Source organism: Tyto alba, unplaced genomic scaffold, assembly GCF_018691265.1.
Source record: "Tyto alba isolate M040663 unplaced genomic scaffold, T.alba_DEE_v4.0 Super-Scaffold_22, whole genome shotgun sequence".
NCBI lineage: Eukaryota > Metazoa > Chordata > Aves > Strigiformes > Tytonidae > Tyto > Tyto alba.
In genome coordinates, this window is record NW_024881296.1 from 36,988,043 (window position 1) to 37,011,134 (window position 23,092).

Genomic DNA, 23,092 nt, shown 5'->3' on the forward strand with positions numbered 1-23,092 from the left:
AAGGGGAAGGAAAATCACTCCATGCATTAGTAATAACTGGTTGAAATTCTCTCGTAAACAGGAAGCGCATCTTTACTTCGACTTTATCCAAAATTGTGTCATGGTTTAAAAATCATTTTTCAGTTCTCTTTATCTAGTCATCTACTAGGAAAATTGTTTACTACATTGGAAGAGTTACATTTTGCTTAAGAAAGACGTTAGAATGCCTGGTTTCACTGTGTGTTGTAATGTTGGTGGTCAGAGCACTGTCCTTATCTGGAGTGAATTACTTTTTTCTTTCATATCCGTATGTGGAAGAGTATTTCCTCACTGCTTTGTATCAGATGTGTTTATTTTTTGATAATCTTTATTTTTGACATTTCCATTAAGTAGGCAATTTTACTTTGAAATAAATGGGTTGTTAATTTATAAAAGAAATACAGTGGATTTGAAAAAATATGTAAGAATTGGTAGAAATATTTTATAGTAAAGCATTATTGCTCTACATCAAATCTTTAATTAAGATACTAAAATGTTACATTTTTGTCCAGAAGCAATTATTGTAATAGACCTCTTTCTGAGCTTGCATGTAATCTTTTTAATGATGGAGGATTAATATGGCCTGTAAGGTACAGCAGCTACTGAGCCTTTTACCCACTGCTATGGATAAATTATGTATGTGTTTTTTGAAAGGGAGATCTCTTGTCCTTAAATACACATCTAGAAAGAGTACATATGGCACTTTTGGCCACATACCACAAAGTAAAATATCTACCCCCTTTACATAAGGCAAAATACAGGGTTTTACACTGCACAGCAGATGTGTCTAAAGAAATTTGGAGTCCTTGTGTGCCCATTGCTTGGGAGGATCATGGTACCCACTCTCCTGTTTCATACCTCGGTGTTCTAGGGCAGAGGTGCTCGGGTAAGCCAGTGAGCTCATCGCACCATGTGTTGTGAAAGGCCGAGGAGGACTCTCTTGTGCTGCAAGAGCAAAGCATAGGTTTGGGTTCAACAGAACAAGGTGAAAAAATGTGGCCGAGTAGTGTACCAAGGGGAGGGCTTGTGTGCTGCTGGTGGGGCTACTGTTGCTTGCTCCTCTCAAGGAAATCTGCTAAGAGATACTTATACTCTGCATCAACTGTTTCTGAGTGTCCCTCAAGGATTTAACCCTTGGGGAGACTGGATTATGTGCTGAATGAAGATCACAAGTCCGTAACTAATTCTCAGCAGACTGCACTCAATTGGTAAACTTGGAAGTCAGAAATAATGTGGATTATGAAGGGATTTCCAAGCAAATTGTTTTCCGGGCTGCCTTGCTTCAGGTTTCCTCCAGCACTCACATGCAGTCCACTCAAAAAAGTTTTCTGACTGGAGCCATAACTTGGCTTCAGATTACTTAACCTCCCTCAAAATATCTTGGACTGTTGTCACAGAAATCCTGAGATTTGTATCATATGAATAGACTGTAGGGTAGTCTGGAGCTTCTTTATGGTAATGTGATTATCCCAAAGTTTTATATTCTCTCCTGATCACTTATTTTGATAATAATAACCTTTCCTGAAAGTGGGATTTTATGAATTGTATTTTATTTTTGTGGAAAGAAGTTTCTTCAACCAGCAAATTTATTTATTTATGTTTTCCCATAAACATACATGCATTTTCTTTCTTCTCTGAAAATTTGCTATACTGTACTTGGCTACAGTGCGAGATGCATCAGATGTACAAGTTGATTTCTAATACATAAATAAATAAAAATTCATCATAAAATTTGTCTGACAGGAAAAAAAATGAATTGAATGGAGCCATTATTAGAAAGAGAGAATGATGAAGGTGACTTTGGTTGCTATTTTGGCTACTACACCTGGGATAGTCCCTTTCAGTATTGTGCAGGATCCCAGTGTAATTCCAAGCAAATAGGCCTTGAACATCCACATATTGAAATCACTAAATAGGTTTCTATATTTAAGTTGGAACAGTATTGCTTCTAATTAAAAACTCTCTTACTAGAGCACTCAGTGCTCAAAAAGTCAGGTTAATGTAACCTGAGCTGAGCTGGCAGTTGAAGGAGAGCAAAATCCTCTTTGTTCTAGCTTTGAAACTATTACTCCGGACATTAAAGTTCCCGATGTTGACTTGTTTGCCATTCTTGTGGGAGTGTGTTAAGCAATTGGCGTCTTTCTGCTTCTTGTTTTAAAGATGAAAGCTGAAACTCTTTAAATGCGAAAGATCAGTTAAGTCTCAGTTATCTGTAGGTTTATATTCCAATTTTTGGTTTAATTGTGGCATTGATACCATCTGGGTATAAGCCGTTTGAGTCCATAAAGACTGTGGTGCTGCAAAAATAGCATTTTTGTTTTTTTGGGGGGGGAGCGCGTGGGGTGGTGCTTTGGCCTCCGATTGTCCGTGCAGCCCGTTAGCGGCACAGCAGGTACACGGCGATCCGGCCCGGGTTCCCGCCTCACGCCGAGCCGCCGTTAATCACCCTGACGGGGAGCAGAGGCGGCGTGTCGGCGGCCTGCCGCCCCGGGAGGAGGTGTCGCGCGGGGCCGGGAGCTGCCTGCCAGCCAGCCTGGCATCCACCAGCGTGCCGGGCCGGCGGCCCCATCCCCGACGCCATCTCCTGCGCGGAGCAGGCCCGGCCGCGCTGATGCCTCTGCCGTGGTGCTGGACATGCCAGGCGCCGGTGGCCCGGGGCACCGTCACTGTGGGATCCCCCTGCGCCAGCTCTGCCGGGCCTGTGTGTAATGGGAAACGGGTTGTGCTGCTTCGGTCCTTTGAGGTCACGCTAAAAAAGCTGGGATGCCTCATTGTGCTGAGGTGGCTTGTACCGTACGCTCAGTAACAGTATTATCGAAATTAATTCAGTGGGAACGGCGGTGCGTTTTCCAACACTTTGTTTCTTCTTAATTTCCAGGTGTTCCGAAAGAAGGCAGTAGAGCTTGGAGAGAAATTGCTACCTGCTTTCAACACTCCCACTGGGATACCTTGGGCATTACTTAATATTAAGAGGTAAAACATATTCTTTTTTGATGACTGGAGCATATAAGAAAGTTACGTTGAAACTGCCTTCACCACAGAACTATTACAGTTGCTGCACAGTTCTTGTCTTTCCAGCTAGGTAAAAGTTGATGCGAGATCCTTGGTTCTACAGTTTACATTAGGAAATTTAAGTAGATATACATTGCACATACAAGAATGCATACAGAAATACATTTATTCACCTCAGAATAAAGTCAATGAGGCAGCTTTTTCATCGCTTAGTATGTTGCTTATCACTTTTCCTGTAGTCCTCTATTGCTTTTAGTGTTGTTACAAGTAGGGTAAGAGCAGAAGGACATGCACCGCTCTGAAAAGATAGGGTTTCCAGCCACTTTGTACTCTATTTTCACGGGTTCTCAAATGTGGTATGAGCATGTCCTTCAGTAGCATATCAAGAAACAGGAGTAATATTTGCTACAAGTGAATCGTCGTTTTGCAGCCCCTCCCAAAACACAGAGTGTTTGCTGTAGGAGATGCATGTTCTTCTGAAGTCACTCTGGCCTCTAGTATCTGACTCCAGACAGACGTCAGCAATTCCTTGGTTTGGCCCCCAGGCCTGCTAGCAGTGATACTGTGCTGGTAAAGAAAATGTTTTCTTTGCACTTCCTGGGGAAGAATATTGAAAGTTACACCTGTGGGTTATATTTGTGTATTTGTCAGGACACATCAGCTTTCTTCGTACCGTGGATAAACCCTGGTAGCACCTGTCACAAGAAAGTAAATCCATGAGCATTTCGTATGTGCTTGTGTTGGTGTTGTGGGTTTTTTGCATGATTTCCTTCCTGACACTCAGCATCTTCCACTGTTCCCACCTTGATCTGTATTTATGGGTATACATTCTCCCCAGAGTGGGACACACACTGCTTGGTTGGCTTTGTTTGCTTCAGGTTTCCCAGTAAACTGCTGAGAGCCAGTCCTAGAGAAACCCTTGGTATGTCAGTTCAGATGGACTTACGTCCTCCCACCTTCCTTTCAAACAGAAGTGGGGCAGGAGGCGCAAAGCATGTCTGTGTGCAGGAGCAAGAGGGAGCTAGTGCCTCCTGAACTTTCTCATTGCTGAAGAGGCTGATTAATTGCTGTCCCGTGATGATCCTCAGATTTTGACTGGCTACTTACATGCATGCTAACGATTTCTTCTCAATGGACTTTAATGAGTTCTGCACAAGTTCAATAGCACAACAGCTTGAGGTTTGTCAGTTACTTGTTTTTAAGCTCTTACAAAAACTTCTGAGTAGGAAACCCTTATTCTAGGTAGTATATATAAACGTATTTAAAGTATTTAGGCTAAAAATTTGTCTTGTATGTAGCGTTTATTGAAATCCCTGCTTATCTACTGAATATATCAATGGTTTTTGCAAATAGTTCAAATTCAGTGGTAGGTCTTTATGGTTTTGTTTCTAGCTTCTCACAACAACTGCTGTAGTGTACTACAAATGTCAGCCACAGGCACTACGAGATGGTAATATAAAAGGGATTCATTTCCTATCTGGCACCAAAGTGGAAATGGATCTCTGCCGAGATAACTTACTTTGCTATGGCAGAAAAAGTAATGTTAAATGCTGGGTTCTTGCACTTCTGTCTAGATTTAACCTTCAATAGATGATTCTTCCAGAATACTGTGCGTAAACAAATACACTGTCATCCAGGCTTAGGAAACACTAAGCCACTGAAGCCATCATATATTACATATCTAATATTCCTTATTTCTGATTAGTATTTTATTTGATTTTATTTTAATTTATGCTTCAAATTGGAGAACACTCACAGTAGATTGTGGGTGTCGGTGGTTATTTTTGGATTAACAGATGAGCTGGATATGTGTTTCACTATGCAAATGTTCCTCACAAAATAGTTTGTTCTCTCTGCTCGTCCAGTATCATCATAGCCAGACTTGCTCTCTCCTTGTGTGTCTGTGTGTGAATATATACGTGCTTTTGTCTGAATGTGTCCTTACATACCAACGGCATCTATCTGGAGCCTTGTCTTGTCTTAACCCATTGCTATTCTTCATCCGGCTTCTTTCCTCACAGCTTAATGAACATGGGACACTTACTGTCTTACTTGTGGAACACTAATTATCAAATATATTTCAAAGTTCACCGTACTATTCTTCAGCTAACAGTGTTAGCCAATTCTTGAGTGTGTGTGTTTGTAAAAGTTCCTTTTATCTCTGCAGTACATTTTAAGTAACTAGATAGGTAGTTTGTACTGGGATTTCCTTTTCTTTCTAAATATTTCAGTTGTATTTCCATATTTCTGTTCTTGATACTGCTCTGTATCTTCAGTTCATCTTCAGCGTCTGTTTTCCACTTCTGCTTATACTGCCACATTTGAAGTTCCTTTTATATCTCACTTGCATATTTGAGTAACTGGTGTTGTATAACACTTGTTGACTATTCTGGCTGACAACAGTGCTACAAAGAGAGGCTGAACAGGGGGAATGTGTATAAAGTGGTGGTGGCTTGACAGATCCATTTGAGACTTCTTTTGGAGATATACGGCACAAGTTGGAAAAGCCACTTTTATTTATTTATTTATTTTCCTCCCTCACCCAAATACTTTGTTTAGATATTTCATCTTCAGTGCTTCCAAAACACCATCTATAACAGTTTCTTAAAATACCACTAATTCATGATAGTTTGTTTTTCTTCTCAGTGAGCTGTGACAATCTGGCTTCTTCATGCTAAAATTTTCATTTCCTTTTCTCTCTAAATCCTTCAAGTAATTTATGATTGAGCAATCAGATTGCTTGTATATTTCCGTAATATACCTCTGATTTATTGAAGTAAAAAGAATAAGAAATGATAACTCTCTTAGTGACTTAAGTAATCTTAACAAATACGCAGCTTGCATCATGTTTGCAGAATCAAGTAACCTTTTTAATGTATCTATTTATTTTTACCCCTTTAACTATTAAATGGGAAGCTGTATAGGGCCTGTGTTTACGGAATGATGCCCAGGTGTGAAATACAGAGAAGAACTCAGATTGCTGTAAATCTGAAATAAGTCAGGAATAAACTTCTGAGCATAAAATCCTGCACAATATTTTTTCTATTCTGGATGCAAATAGGCTCTGTCACTTTTTCCCACTTTGAAAACAGACCCGTATCTTTATTTAGTCACGATCAATGCCAATAAGACATCATTACTACTTTCTAATACGCAACCCAGAAGCATTCTTATATGAAAGAATATATTTTCCATTAAATATTTGGTATCTATATATTAACCAGTTGAATAGCTGTTTTAAGGTTATTTATTATCCCTTGTGTGCTGTGATGTAACAATACTGTTAGGCATTAAGGTGCCTGGCTTTTTATGAAGAATCAATGTATCATATAACTTTAAGTGCATCTGAAACTTTGGAAAATAGTTCTGCCTTACCTTAATGAAAAAGTTTTTGACTGGGGTAAATAATATTTTTATTTCTGGAAACAGAACAAACTGGAAATGGGTTTTTTGGATGCCCAGCCTGTTTGCAAATGTTGTGGCTAGCAGGGATACTGTGCCCATTCCACTGGCTCAATGACAAAAGTAAATTATGTAAGCATTTATGGATATAGGGACCATGGGTAGTTCTGTATAGAAGGAAAAGCTGTGAGTTACAGGTGGAGTGGGTCAGAGCAGGGAAGCTTAATAGAAGTCAAAAAGGAGGAGGTTGAAATTCGATTCATTTGTATGAAAATCAAACCAGAGAGAGCGGTAAGGTTTACCTGACATAAATGTAAAATGTTTACTGTGCCTGATACCAGCTCAAGATTCTTCGCCTTTTACACTTTAACATTGATTGTACATTAACAGTGGACCTGAGTTGAATTCAATCCTATGTATTTTACGAAGTGAGATAGCAGAGTCCTTGCTAAAGTGTTTGAACAAAGTAGTTACTCATTTGTAGGTAATTGAGGGTGGAAGTGACAAAACTGCAATATCTGTTATTGGGATGTTGCCAGCATGGTTTTAAAGGAAGGTCCTCTTTTGACTTTTTTTAAAAAATTTTTATTTATTTTTAAATTAGTACATTTGGTACGGAACATTTAAGTTATGCCACAGGCCTTTCCAGTCCTCAAAGTATTCAATCTGTGAACAAAAGTTTCTTAGAGCTACTGAGCCCTTGGAGCCACTGCATAGATTCAGAACATGAAGATACACCCACAGCACAGCTTCAAAACCCCATCTTTTTTCTCTCACATTACTTGAAAAAAAAAAGAAAATAACAAGGAGAAATACGCCCATAGTTTTTTATTTTGAATGCTTTAAGTTTTACCATGAACTAAGTTTCCTGTTCCGTGACAGCAGTACCAGGCAGAATGGGTCTCCCCCACTAGTCTGGCTTGCCCAACCGAGCCTGGCTGCTTGGGAGAGGGATTTTATGCTAAAATGCCAGAGTGTCTGCCAGGGTGACACAGGCACAGGTGGTGTTCTCTTTTGGAGCACACGCCCTGGTATTTCAGAGTACTGGCAGTATTTTAGGTTGCAGGCATTTAAAGGAGCTTATCTCTCAGCACCTTCTGCCTGGGAGGAAATGTGGCCGATAAACCAACCACCGAGGTGTGAAATGTTGGTCTTTAGACAACAGAAGTTGGTTGAAAATATTTTAAAGTTTCGAAGTAATTCCCAAATTCAAAGCGGGCTTAAGGTCTCATGTGCCTAAATCACTTGAGGAATAGATGGCCTTCAAAATGTCTTTAGTGTGCTACCTCATTAGAAAAGCTCTAGTGCTCTCAAAAAAAGATTTTAGTGTATAACAGAATGGTTCTCTTTGAGTTCTGGGACTTCTTCCAAAATATCATAATCAATGCACTTAAGGGTGTATTCCTTTGTAGTTTGTAAAGGAATCTTAATGCATTGAGAAGGTTTGAAAATACCAAGAAGAAAGGATCCAAACATGTAAATTCAGTGAACATTTTTGGGCATCTTAATTCCCCCACCTACACTATCAGAAATGCCTGAAATGTGATTGTTGTATTATTTTGCAAAAGTTTCCTAAGCATCAAGTGGTTTGTATGATATTACATTCTTTAACAGAATTAGTGGTTCATGCTTTTACTTGTCCTAGTGACTCAACAAGCACTTTCTTGCAGAGATTCAATCAGGATGGCTAATTCAAATTTTGTAGCTTGCACTATTAACTCTAGTGTCTAAATTAAATTTAAAACAAACAAACAGACTAAAGAGTTAAATAAAGCTTATTCTTAAACTTTACTGTCTTTGGCAAAAATAAACCTGTTTTTTAAAGGGATTTTAAAGAGGAAAACCAACATTGTCTGCATAGTTTGTCATTATAGGACGATGCAGAAGTTGTGTTTAGATGGAATCTCTAATTTTATCCCTTATGTCTAACTTGGGCATAATTTTAGAGGAAGAAATCAAAGCTTCTTAAGAAAAAACAGTTAAAAGTAGTCTAGTTTGCATGCTTAATTAAGGCTTTGTGTGGTTTTGGTAAATGCTCCACTGATGTAATAAATTAAAGTGGTAATAGCAACAAAAAGGATTTGGATATTGAGTTAAACACTGATATTTCCCCTGTAGCAAAACAGATCAGTTGAAACCAGACTTTTTCCTTCAGGCATTTGCATCACTGTGTGGATTTGTATTAGCCCTGGATGCACAGAGATAAATCCTAGCTGAACTTTATCTATCCAAAAATTATTTGTCTGGTGTTAAACATATGTTTTGGCATAGATAGAATGATTTGCATTCTAGAGATACTGATCTTTTCCCATTGACTAAAGAAGACCTTAGGCAAATTATTGAAAGAACTAACTTTTTGAGCTGAGGAAATTAATTCCATCCTAATTTCTAAGTAACTAGTAACAAAGGTGATTTCAGCAAAGGGTACACTTTTTCAGCACTGTGACTTCAGGTGCTGGTTCCTTGCATGATTCATAAACAATTTTACATTTCTTGAGTCAGTACTAGATGCAAAATAAACTTCAAAAATAGTTTTGTGTTTGGGGCATTTTAATATTGTTGTCTGATTAGCAATCTCATTGTTTTAGAACATGTTAGAACACCACAGTAAGCAAATTGCTTACTGTGTCTTTGCCTCATCTGAAATGAGTAGCCAGTTCTGCATTGCATGATCAGTGCTTTATATTGAATAAGAATCAATGAACTATTATAAAATATTTCATTAAAACAAAAACAAAACAAACAAAAAAAACAAACAGCTTTCTTTTTTCCTTTGAATTTCCATAAGTATTTCTGTCATGATCACACATAAAATTAAAAAAATCAGTCTGAGAGTGTTATTAGAATTTAGTTTTTGATTGTAGGTATCAGTACATATCAGTGCGGTTTTCAGGACAGATACTTTTGACCTGTGGCGGCATTTTATTTGCTGTTGAGCAATACAAAAAAATCTCACTATAAAAATATCAGACAAATTCCATGAGATAATTCAAGAAACATATCTGTTTGCCAGGGAATAAAAAAGAACAAAGGAAAATATTATTTTGGTGATAGCCCATAATGTTAAGCTGTATTATTCAAAAAGCAGCTTCAGTTCAATATTATAATGCTGAATTTGTGTGGGAGGCTGCCCTCTGGCAATAACACATGAAGGATTTGGGACCTGTTATTGCTACTGCAAAATATCTTTTTCCGTTCAAGTGCTTTTGTTATAGCCAAAGGAAAGAGTTTCAAGTCCCAAATTCTAAGTTTAAACACTAACTCTTTCCCCACAGTTTATTAGTGCACTGTATAATGAGTATATTTACAAGTCCATCATTATCGTACTATTTATCTGTGTAAAACCCTATGTGAGCATTAGTAATGTGCTTCCTCAGCATAAAATGTATGATTGCAAACACTTTATAGATCTCTGTGGTGCTAACAATAGGTAGTGTTCTTTTATAAAACAAAACAAACCTTGTGCTAGACGGTCCCACAGTAGCCAACTGGTTACAGGAGGGTCTTGGTCTTCACTTCGTGGGTTTTGCCCCGCTTCACAGCAGACACTCTTCAGGGTATCAAAACCTTCCCCGGCTATCATAAATTTTTGTTCTGATGGCTTAAAAAAAATGGGAAATAGCTTTTTTTCCATTTGTGTTATTTTATAAAGAAGCTATGAAAGCTTTCTGTGCCAGAAAGGTGGAGGGATTTGAGTCAGGATAAACAGGTTGCACTATTTTGTTTCGTCCTGGAAGAAATCCAGAGTAGGAAATTCACCTCGGTCACCTATGGCACGTACCAACAGGTGGCTGTACCAACTGGGTACTTCAAATTTTCTGCTAGTCTGGTTGTAAATTAACCAGTCCCACATTGAAACATGGTGATGTAGGGTGGATAGTGATGAGTGTGGGAAAGTTGCATCAGATCCTCAGTTTGCTTCCTGACGGTTAAAACTGCTCCTGCTCCCCAAAGAAATCTGCCTGCGAGATTTTGAAATTGCACTTATTGAAAATAGGATTTTATAAATTAGTATATAGGTGTTGGTGTTGCTTGGGGTCTCACTCTATCTGGATAACTGCTGCTATCACCTCGGCAGATAATTAAGAGTCATTTGTATGGTGTACTTTCCCACTGCTTAGGCAGTGTAAGGGAACCCTTAGTATTGAGTTGCCAAACATATTTGAGAGTTGGAGCTGAACATAAAGATGAGCAGGATGAGGCTCAGTTCAAGATGAGACACGTTTGTATGTTTTACCAGTGCAGCAGAAGGAAGCTCCTGTTGCAGTCATTAGGGATCTATAGAGCAGCTCAAGGAGCATTTATCCTGCCCAGAAACAAATGCCCAGTGCCTGGCTCACCAAGCTGCCCTGCTCGCACTGGCTGTACGGGGAGCTCCGACACCGGAGTGCAGGCACAGTAATCTTCACACTGGTTAAAGATCATTTCCCTTCCAATTGCTTGTGTCGTGTATGTCCTAATTTTAATCTGCGTCCAGTAAGTAGTGATCTTATAATAGGCAAAATGTGACTGCTCAAAGAGACTTCCTTCAGAGGGAAGGGAATGAAGGGAATCAATTCATACAGACTTCAGGTTTCACTAAAGAAATAAAATGAGCACAAGTGCTTCTCAGTCACTTCTACCACAATTCAAGTCACCTCAGGGAAACACATCATCTAAAAATGGTAGTTGTGTTAGGATTGTTTCACCTAAGAATTTTCTAACTGATGAATTGTAAAGACACGGATTATTCACTTCAGATATTTGATACAGTGTGTCTACATTTGGAGGATTTTGCCTGCAAAATGCATCGCTACTTTCTCTTTAGAGAACTCTTTCAATGACCATGAGGAGACAGGAAGCATTTACAAGGTGGTTTGGTTGTGTATTTTAGCTGAAATTACTGTAATACTTCTACCTGGCTAGATTCTTAAATTGAGCAGGTCATTCTTAAAAATAATAACTTCAAAATGGAAAGCTATGTGGTTTGTTGTTCTGGATTTTTTTTCCTACTCTGGTTTAAGCATCTTTATGATGTGATGGATAATAAGGTTTGAGATCTACCAAGCCCTATGCTTGGACTGTCTGACTAAATTGCTGGTATAAAGGGTATGGTAACCTGTTCAGCATTAAAAGACTGGAGAAACAAGGTTTTTCCTTAGCATCAAAAGTAAGGACTATTTGAGGTTCTAAAATAAGAACTAGTTTAAATGATTGACTAATGTTTGTAGTTACTCTGTATTCTTACTGCCCTAAAATAATGAGGGTGAAGAAGAGTTGCTAACTACATTTTTTCAGAAATCATTACTGAGAACAGATTCTGCTGTCATTTTCACTGAAGATTACATTATTTTCCTGGTAAAAAAGCATAATTCCCTTCAATACCTCTCAAAGTACATCTTTCATTGCACATATACACATAGATATAGGTGTGTATATATATTGGTAAATCTTTATTCATCATTATGTGGTTTCTCATTACTGCTGACATGAGAGGATCTCCCCTTAACCTCATCCAAACTATAACCTCCCAGCTGGACAGCCGAAACCCTACTTAAAACTGATGCGGTTCTGATGTGTCATGTATATCACAAATAACTATTTCACTTACATGAACTTTAAATTTCTCTTTATAGTACTTCAGAATCCTATTAATACTGTGAAACATGAGTTTTGTGGGTTTCAGTTTCATTATACTAGTGCTGATGTGTGTTTTTTATGCCATTTTTATAAGGATGTTTAATTTTAAGCTGACTATTCATAACTGCCTCGGACATATTTTGTTCTTCTGAAATTCATGGCATATCCATTTTTATGAATCCTTCGGATACTCTTTCAGGGCAGTTTTCCATTTAATCTTTTACAGTGACCTTAAAATAACAAACCAGCATAAATTATGTTCTTTTTTTCCCTGTAAATCAGTCCATTATATCAGAATAGTAAGAACATTCATGCACATTGATTTTTAGCTTTAGAGTTTAACAGAAGCTAAAGTTTATTGTTTGTTAATTGTTCAATTATATTTAGCGTTTGGTGAGATTTGTGGAGTTCCATTTCTTGTCAGGACTCTTAAAATGATGGAAGGGTTATTTTCTTCCTTGCTTCCATAGTTGCTGATCATTAGTTGGATTTTCTCAGGTTTATGACCAGCTTCATACACCCAGTTGAGTACAGAACACATCCTTATTTTTAAACAAAAATGTTGGCATCAAATACCTGTAGTGCTGTACTTGTCACTTTCAGTTATGTCAGTGTTAGTCAATGTAATGGCTCAGGTTTTGGCTGGAAAACTGCTACGTTGTTTCTTATAGTGTCTCTTCAACATCCAGAACTTATTTGAATCCTTAATCTAAATTACAAGTTTTTATTACAAGCTTCTGAGATCATCCAGTGCCTTTTAGTTGTGTGTTTTCTGTAAATCAAGAACTGTTGCAATCTGTCTTTGATCCTGCTCTAATTTACATATTTTCTAACCCTGTTACTCCTCTTCCATGCTTGCTGCCCTCTTCTAATCCATTTTTATTTTGGAGGAGAAGCACACCAGTGATGATTTTCAGCTCTGATAGAAGTTTTTTCTACTGAACTGTGATTCTGCCCTTGCCCCCACATCTTCCGTAAGAGGAATCCGAATCCTGGATGTACCGTTTTCCAAATCTCTCAGTTGATTCTCCGAGTCTTTTTTCAGATGTTTCAGTTTCATAGCTTGGGAAAATTAATATTTGGGAACTGTACTGGGTATTTTGCCACATATGTCTTCTGAGACTTCTGGGGTGGTTTTCAGTTCGTTCCCTCCCTCCCTCTCTTCATCCCTTTCCGCCCTCCCTCCCTCCCTCCCTCCTTCCCTTCCTCCCTTCTTCATGTTTTTAAAGCTGTCTAGATGATCTGTTTCTCTGCCTCTCTGCCGTACCCAAAATGAGACATAAGCTAGAGTTGCTGCCTTCCTACTTCCTCTAGTGTGTTACTGTGTAATACACTGATCCTTAAGGTCTTGAATAGATTTAGGTACTTGAATATTCTAGAAGTTGTGATAATCAAGCTATTGCTAGGCATATTTTGGTATATGTGCAGAGGGGTGTGTGTATGTATCTATACACACGTATAGATGTTTTATATATATATATGTGTATATATATAAAAACCATAACATTTATCAGTGTAAGGCAAATTGGGCTGCTTTAGGGAAGTTTGGGAGAAAGGATAAATTAAAAAAAGGTCATGTAGCTTTGCTCCTGAAGGCTATATAGTCTTTAAAAATACGTTTTCTTATCTCCAGTTTCTCTCAAAGACAGAATTACTTGTTTTTACCATACTCTGGAAGACTTTAGAAATGTAAAAAAAAACCAACCCCAAACTCAAACCATTTTCTGTCTTCATTTACTATTGAGTATTCAGTCTTCCCTTTCTGACACTTATGCTGACCACATAAAAACTTCTGTTAGATCAGAATAAAATAGGTTACCACTCTTTGGAAGCCATGATGTCATAATTCTTATATTTCTACACTTGTTCTTATCTTTTACAAAGGAGAGGAAACAGGAGATAAATAATTTTTGAGCAGCAGTGAGGCTGGAGAAATGAAATATCTTTCAGGCATATATGGAAAATGAAAAAAGGCGCTTGGAATTTTACTCAGTTCTCCTTTCTTCACATGAGCACACTTGAATAAGCCTTTCTCTCTTACGAAAACACCTTTTGATACTAATACACACATGGACATAGAAAAGTGTATGCTGCTTGAATGCTGCATTAATTATCTTTACAGTGTTTATAACTGAATGCTCTTGATCAGAACTCAGATGAACTTTAGTCTGTACCTCTATGAAGTTCGCCTTTACTGGTTCTTAAATTTTCTTGCAATTTGTGCTCTGCGAAGGCCAGACAGATATGGAGCACTTCTAATGATTTCTAATGACAAAGTTAGTTGATGAAGAAATTTAAAAAGTCTCAGCAGTGATGTCTTTCAACAATGCAACTACAAGTAAAACCTCTTTTCTAGTTGAAAATATGTTGAAATACTATCCACTTCTGAATTTTGTCATTGAGAAGATTCTTTAAAAATTCATTTTTAAGCTTATGTAGTTTTCCTACTAACTATATTAAGTCAAATTATAATTTATAATTTATTTGCCTTATTACAACACTTCATTAAAATGTCAGAAGATACAGCTTCTAGGCAGGGTATTACACCAAGAACTATGCATGCGGTGCTTTTCGCATATGGAAATAGCTACAGCAGTTCTGTTCTGCAGCGTGAATTAACAAAGATTGATTGCAATCTGTTTTTATTAACTCAAGGAAGAAAAGCGGTGTAGTGATATTAAGAAAATTAATTATAACTTTCTAATCTGGTAATTAATGTGCAGCTGGGCATGAGTGCAGTTAGTGCAATTCAGTAATTTGGCAGTCCTGACAAATTGTCATCATCTGTTTTAAGGTAGACAACTGTTCTTTAATCCTTGCTCAAATTTTTATAATGTTTTCCATTTCAGAATGGTTTTAACAATTTAGATATTAGATATGGCCTTTCACTATAATAATGTGAACTGAAGTTCAGTTGATTCTTTCAGGACTGAAGTTCAGTTGTAGTTTTTAGAACCCACTGTTATTCTTTTCCAGTGTTGTACTGAAGTTTCTTATGAAGCAGTTGTGTGAAACTGATTACTGGTAATTGACCTGCATATGTCGAATAATCTCAAAATGCTACTGAGAATTTAATGTACCCTGTAAATTGAGATGCTTCCAATTAAATAGAGTTCTCAGGATAATCACTTTGAAAACTAATCAACTAATATAATGGTGTTACTAAAACTCTTATTGACTTAATTGTGACAAATTAATAAACCTAACCAATGCAATTACTGTAATGGTCATATTAGTTTGCATTTTTCATAACCTATCCATAAATGTTTTTCAGAAACACAAAGGGAAAATAGAAATTACATAGGTGTATTAAATTAGCATGACAAGGTGACTTGAGTGGGGGAGTGTTTGTGCCCTTCTTGCCTTCTTTATGAGGCGTGAAGGTTATTGTGGATCATCCCATGCTCTGTGCCTCTCGTCTGTTAGGAAATCAAATGCTACTGAACAAAAATTACAACTAGAATCCTAGCAGTGGAACTGATAAGAGCAAATGCTCTTACGCAGTCTGACTTGTTTTGCTACTATCAAATTTGATCTCCTAAAATACACTGGTGAACAAAGTACTGTGATCTTGTCAATAGGGTTTATCATCAGTATTAATTTTAATAAATGAGGGGGGAAAAGCACAAAGCATCTATGTAGATCAGACTGAAAACTGTTCAAAACTATTCAGTATCCTTACACTGTCAGTGAACAGATAGTTAAAAAAAAAAAAGTGCTTTATTTACATAAGATTGGGGGGGGGGACGGGTTGCTTGTCTTATTTTGAGGCTTTTGTTGTTGTTATTTAAGCGTTCATTAGGAAAGCATTAGAGAAGGTGTTCTGGGAGACGAAAAGCCAGTTTCCAGCCCAGTGAATCTGTCCTTTTGATTGTTTTGAGACACAATTTCAACAGGAGAAAAGGTAGACAGCCCTTGCCAAAACAGCTTCTGGACCAGTACTTAGGATGTTCTCCAGGAATTTAACAGGCGTGGGTTTGAACCTCCTCAGATGGAGGACAGTTAAACTGAGGTCTTTCACTTCTTGGACGTGGGCTTTAGCTCCCTAGGTTATTGCTTCCTTTAAAAGAAAGCATCAGCTATAGAGTTTAAATCAGTTCTGATCTTACTGGTAGGTGGATGGTGGGTATGTAACGGCTTAAGGGCTTGTGAATAATTAAGATCAAGGAACCAATGTGGATGCCTTCATTAGCAGGTCAGTTCAGCTCAGAAGTGAGCTTCTGAAGTGTTTCTGCCAGTCTTCCCCATTTGCTGTGCCGTGGTTTATGATTAAACATGAAAGTGCCTAAAGGTGTGTATTTGCTTGGCGCCTTTGAGCTACTTCTTCTCAGGACATGTGGGGATCACAGACCTGGTTTTATATACCAAAAGTAAAGTGAAGGCTTCTATGTCTTGTTTGAACCAGCACAAGCTGAGCAGAGAGCCAGACAAATGAAAGATTTTAAGCAGAAATGAAAAGGTTTGATTATTCGATAATGACAATAAAATATATTCAGGATTGGGGGGGAGGGAGTGAGTTACTCTAATCAGATAAAAGCCTTGGAATTTTATAAAGGACCTACTGGGGAATTCTGTTGGTTTAGTGGAAGCAAGTAAGATGCAGGCAGATCTCACATTGGGTTTGCTTTATGCATAACTCCTAGAGACACGCAAAAAACCCAAACCAAACCAATAAAAAAAAAAAACACCCAAAAAACCTCACACACAAAGAATGGAACTTGAAAATTGTCTGAGATTTGTTGGTTGACATTACTAATTGTGAATACTGCATGTTGCTGTTCACCATCTTATGCCTTCTTCTAATTTGCGTTTCACAGCCAGTGTCATATCAGTTGTTTTAGGAACCTGAAATATATTACTCTATATGTAAAAAAACAATAAATTGAATAAATTAGCTTGTATTTCAAAATCAAAAATGGGCAGCAGTGCAGTTTATTGCCTTAGTCATATTGAACAATCATTTTGGAACAAATCAAATAAATGAAGAATGTAACAAATTTGGGGGTTTTTTTCTTTCTGTTTAGACACATGGTTGTGAACAATTAATATTTTCATTATTTTTGTCTGCTTCAAACCATTTTGCCAGTATTTTAAGTATTTGAATTGTTTTATTTTTAAATTTTCTAAATGTTTTCTTTGCATTCACCAATGTAAAACAATTTTCATGAGCATGCACAGTAATGAAGCTCAGTTTGCACATGGCAAAATCAGAATAGTTACATGTAATGCATCTGTTTGGAGAAATATTTTGAAGTGTCTTATGTATTCTTTGAAGTCATTCTGTGGTGGATTAGGCACTCCAGTACTGTAAATCAGTTTGATCATACTTTCAGTTAGATCAGTTATACTTTCATTGTGTGCTTTCATGTACTACCAGATATTACAAGTGACAAAGAGTACACATTCCAGAATTAGTTTGTAGATATGTACGATAAAATATAACCCCAGGTGATATCCAGTGCTGTAATTCGTTCAGCTCTGCTGGCAAAGTGGATGGTTGTAGAACTGACATGGGTAGTCCACAAGAGATCCTCCAGAAGCAGATTCGGTCATATGTATGAATGCCTCAAGGCTTTTTGTAGCTATCTGTGTTTTTTCCTCAGAGTATTAAAAGGTACGAAACATTAACTGCAAAACTTAATCTTTCTGTCCAGTTTTGATAGTTTGGCTTTTAGTGTCCATTTTTTCCTCCTTCTTTTCTTTTTTAAATAAAAACTTTTAAGCTTTTTTTCTTTTTAATCTCCTGATTGCTGATGAGTTGCATATACATATAACTTTGAAAGCTGATCCTCTGTCCTATCTTTGGTTTTCTGCTATGATGGCCAGCATGATATTCATACTGAGAAAGAAACTGTAAAAGAAGATGCTGAATTCTTCTATCAGGAGAAATAAGGATTACCAAAGAATCTGTATCTGCTGAGATTGTTCTGGATTTTCTCTACGCTATTTTGCAGTGAGTTGTTGCTAAAAATGCTGTACACATTCAGACTAACCGTATGGCATTATCATATCAATGTTACGACTGGGTGGGTGTTTCAAGTGAGTGTGCTTCTTGCTACTGGAGCCTGCCAGTGTTAGGGTGATTACTGAAGGCTGTGTAAGCTGATTCGCTGCTATTTTTTTCCTAATGTTGCCATATAATTTGGAATTACTGTAGTAAAGAGCTAATGCCTGGCTAGTCAACCTTAAGAATGAATGACCCAATGAGCAGTACTTCCATGATCATGTTCTGCTCTGACTTTTACCTCATTACAGGCTGACTTGTGTAAGGGTGGGTAAGAGTAGGAGCTCACAAGCATGCCTTCATGTGGCAGAGAACACGCAACCTGACTTCTTAGTCCAGTGGGCTGATGTGGACTCTATTTTAAGTGTTGAGTTAGGTGGATGCACCTAGCCAACACTCAAAATAACATGGTGTTCTTGCTGTAATCTCACATTAAAAAATCAGTGACCTTGTGTTTATTGCTTTTAGATGAGCAGACCTTGCTCACTGTAGTACACCACAACCTATCTGAGTGGACCTGGACTAGAGAAGATAGTATAACTGGATGTAATTTTTTAAAGACTTGTCAGAATAGTTGGTTTGCTCTGTATTAAACAATCTGCTGCCCACCAACAAGCAGTAATAAAACCCCAGCGGTAAATGCCATAGATACATGGATGTTGCTGTACATAGCAGAGGGTAAAGACAAAATGAGACTTGTACAATGGTGGGGTAGTTTCAGAGCTATTGAGAAGGAGAAAGAGAAAGAGGCTAGTGAACCAGCTAGGCAGTTTGTTCCAGAAATTTGCCTTCATTGGTTTAAGCTTCATCTTAAAATTACATTTTTATTGTTACAACACTGACACATCTTTACGAGGAAGTTAATAGGAGGGAACAATCTTTCAGCAAATTAAATGAAAGGCCACTATTTCCAGCTGACATCTGTGAAACTGCTGCTACATTCCTTGCAGTAGTGCTTAGAGAAATAAATGAGCAAGTATTCATTATAATCAAGCTTTAATGGTATCCATATGCTATATATCTTGTAATGGTGCTCATGTTGTGTGGTTTCTGTATAGTATAAAAAAATTGAGTATTAGTCTGTCAAAGGCCCATTAATGTAAATGTCTTGATTCAATACTTAGCCTTGGTGAGGCTCATGTGTTTTAAATATATCCCAGCAAATCATGGTTGGTGAAGCAAATCTGACAGTCTTTCTGGTTGACCTATCAGGTCATCCATTTCATGTCATACAGTGTGCTTTCTAGAGAATGAAATCTATTGGAGCAAAGAAGATTTTAAAAATGTATTGTTTTGATTTTAATTCTTTTCAAATTAATTTTTTTCTAATGGGCATTAGAATGAGCGGTCTTTCAGTAATGTTTCACATCATGCCATGATATTCTGCTGAGATCATAAATAAACTGTCTTTGCTATCTTCTGCCCAGAATTCCTTCTGTAAATTAATTGAGTTTTACTTAACCATGTTTTAGTCAGCATTGTTTTAACACCTAATAGCTTTTGGACCTGCCTTTGAAGGCTTAAATCTGTCGTTTTTGTATTCAGCTTGTTGTGTGGTTAAGGTTTGCTAGCATCCAAGGTTTTCAGGAACAGTACAAGTTCACAAACCTGCTTTTGAGTAACTAAATTTTTGGGCAGTGGTTCAAACTTCCTTCGTTTTCTCCACTTAATGAAATCTGAACTGTCCAATTTTTGCATGATACACTGGTTCTTCTCAATCATGTGCCACAGATGCTTTGATAAGGCATACCTTAAAAATTAGGAAAGCACTCTATGGGCTTTACTTACTTCCCTCCTCCTCCTATTACGCACAGAGATGGGATGCTGTAAAATTTTGATTACTTTTTTTAAACAAGCTTAATTCATCAAGAATCAGAGAAAATAAGGCAGAAGTCATGTCATCCATCCGTATATTCCAATACTGAACACTTAATTGCACCTAAGTTATCCCAGACAGTTGTTTGTGTAGCCATTTCTTCAAGACCTGCAACATGAAGATTCCATGCTTTTCCAAAGGAAGCTGATTCCTGTGCTTCTGTGTCTTCACTACTGGGAGTTTTTTTGGGGTGGGTGTTGTTTTCTCTGATGTCTATCCTGGAATTTAGATACTTCACTATTCCGGTGAAGGATTTATCCCTTTTTGGAAGAAAACTATTGCCATGTCTAATATATTATCCATTAACAAGATCACTCTTTCTCCCCTCAGCCCTGGGGTAATGCTTTCTGTGTTCCTGATAATTCTCGTTACTCTTCTCTAAGCTTTCTAAAATTTGTCTCTGTCTTTTTTTAAATGTAGTTGGTGTCTGGTATTGCATGCAGGTCAAGGAAGGCCTTTCCATGAATGAACAACATATGCCCTTCAGCGCCCTCGTTCCTTTGTTCACATTTAAGGCACGCCACAAACCCCGCAGCATGCCTTGTTTGCATTTCTGTTTAAGAGCCTGCACACTTCTAAAACCTCCTTCCCCACACCTCCTTCTCCAAGCTTTTGGGGGATGCTTCTATAGCAAATTCTAATCCAAGGTAGCAGCTTCATGAGTTCTCCAGACCTCTTTTCCATATACATTTTTTTGTGTCAGCAAAATGCTTGTCTTCTCAGAGCAGCTCCGGTATATGCTCAGCATCACTTATGTTTATTTCCCCTCACTCAAGCACAGCAGAAAGATAAAAACATTGGACAAAACCGTGGCATCATCATCACTTTTCTGTATTTTCTGTTACTCTATACCATATCGGTACTTGATCCTCTGGTGTGGGAGACATTATGATTCAGTATCTCCTGAGTCTCATTGAAGTAAACAACCGGTATATTTTTTCCTCTCTTTCTTTTATGATCCTTTGTAATCATATAGCTTTTTGTGTGGGGGCCGGATTGGTTTGTCATTAATCAGTCATGTGTTGACTAAACATGTCTTAGGTACTTCAAAGGATTAGAAAAAGACCTGTTGCTGTCCACAGAGATAGCAGCTGTAGCAGAGGTGGTTCTTGGTGCTCGCCTGTTAGGGAGGAGAAGGGAGCCTGGGCTTTTATATTCCATCCCTGCATTCACCCACGTATCAAAGAGAGTTCTGACTCTGGTTTCTGGCCCTTGAAGACACCCGCTGGAAATCTGCCTACCAGAAAGAGATGGGAGTGAGAAAGGGGATCCGTCTCCACTTCTGTGTTTACTCTGATCATTTTGACTTAGGCCTATGTATGTTGCTCTCATACTCCCAAATTTGAAATATAATAAGAGTCAAGAAATAAATCATTTTTATAGAGTAGACAGACTCTATTTTAAGTTACTCATAAGAGACCTAAAAAATAGTTTATTTTGATGGCTTTTTAGTTCAAAGTCTCTCTGGTACCCAAGTGACAGTTGTGCAGCTTACCAAAAATACTTATTTTGATTGACATTATCTTTCAGAAGTGTCAACAAGACTAACCAATATGCCATATCTATCCAGAATATACTCCATTCTTGACACGGTCTTCATTAGTTGAAGAACAAGTAGGCACTTCTTACATGATGATCCTTGCAAGATACTCCATGCTATACTGATCCAGTCTATAGCTGGAAATACGAAAAAGGAAATAAAAAAAGAAAGAAAGGTATTTTTAAAATACAGATTCTTGCACTAAAGCCATTGACAGCTATAAGAGATTACAAACAACATTTAATGGTTGTAATGTTTTTCTAGAACTGGGACAGAAACCTGATTTTCTTAAATGCTTTATAAAAATATAGCATCACTGTTTTCATTGATAATTTAAAAAAGAAAAATAACAAGGTGCGTCCCCTTGTTTACATTGTTTAATATGCAGAAGCTTTTTCAGTGTGGTTAATGAAACTGAGTGCTGGTGCAGGAACGACAAGTACACATACTGTCTGCAGCAGGATTCCAGAAGTGTGGGTTTTTTCTGAGCCTTTGACTATTCTATCATTTTAAATAGTAATCCTTTCATGCTGATTTCACTTCATCCTTTATTGTCTTATTTTCATTGTATTGATTAAAATCACATTGCTGTTAAGAAAAGCTTATTTGACTACTTGATGCCAGCCCATTTATTATCTGATAATCTGGTTTACAAAATCTTCCAAGGAATATCTGAAGTGTGGTCATGGGTATTAGTGGATGGATTGTTACTATTTTTTTTAAGAAATACTTTTAGAAGAAATGTTTGGTACTTCACATTTTTCTGATATGCTAACGTAGCGTAGGTCTTTCAGCCTTTTTCAAATGTATTGAATTATTTGGTAATTGAAAACTCCTTTCCTTCTTCAGGATATTTACTACTTTAAAGTATCTTTGCATCATAATTTAAAACATGGATTACTGCAAAAAGATTATAGAACAAAATTACTTATTCTTTAAAAGTACAAGTCTTGCCTAATCTGACTTTACTGAGTTTTCAAGGTAATGTTTGTCTTTTTTTTTTTTTTTTTTTTTTCCCTTTATGGTATAATCAAATTGTCCTGGATCTTATTTTTAGTGCATATCTGAGAATTAAGATGTATTGTGCAGTGCCTTGCTATCTGGGGTAGTCAGCATGAATGGTTTCTTGTGAATAGCTCTTCTATAAGATGAGCATCAGCTGTGTAAAAGTTTTTGTTGCTTAAAGTAATTATAAATAGATTAAATGTGATGTTCTAGATTTGGTGGAATACAATTGAGTAACTGATAATAGACACTCTACCACAGGAAAAGTATAATGGGGTTATTTTCGTCAGGTGAAAATCAGGTGCATATTAGATTATGTAGGATGTTTTTTTCCATCTGCCTGCTAGGTAGTAGAAAATATTTCTATTTAATCATACTTTAGTGAATTAATTTGATTATTTTTTATCAAATTTGATCAATTTTCCTGGGTCACACAAACAGTGAAGGGTTTGATTAATTTATAAATATGTGATCCAGTGAAATAACATTTAATGTTTATTAAACAACACTGCATTATGTTTAGAGAACAAGTATAACATTCAGAATCAGAAACTGTTAACTAATATGGATATCTTCCAACCTGAAATTAATGTCATTTGAGAAAAATAGCACTAGC

General features: G+C 37.3%; 1 protein-coding gene across 2 annotated transcripts in view; it reads left to right on the forward strand.

The window, feature by feature from the left end:
- Positions 1-23,092, forward strand: part of MAN1A1 (mannosidase alpha class 1A member 1) — a 151,238-nt gene that overhangs the window by 82,459 nt on the left and 45,687 nt on the right. For both annotated transcript variants that reach the window (XM_042795828.1, XM_042795829.1), the window contains one exon: positions 2,897-2,991. In XM_042795828.1, the coding sequence (XP_042651762.1) occupies positions 2,897-2,991 (95 nt within the window). The remainder of the gene's footprint in view (positions 1-2,896; positions 2,992-23,092) is intronic.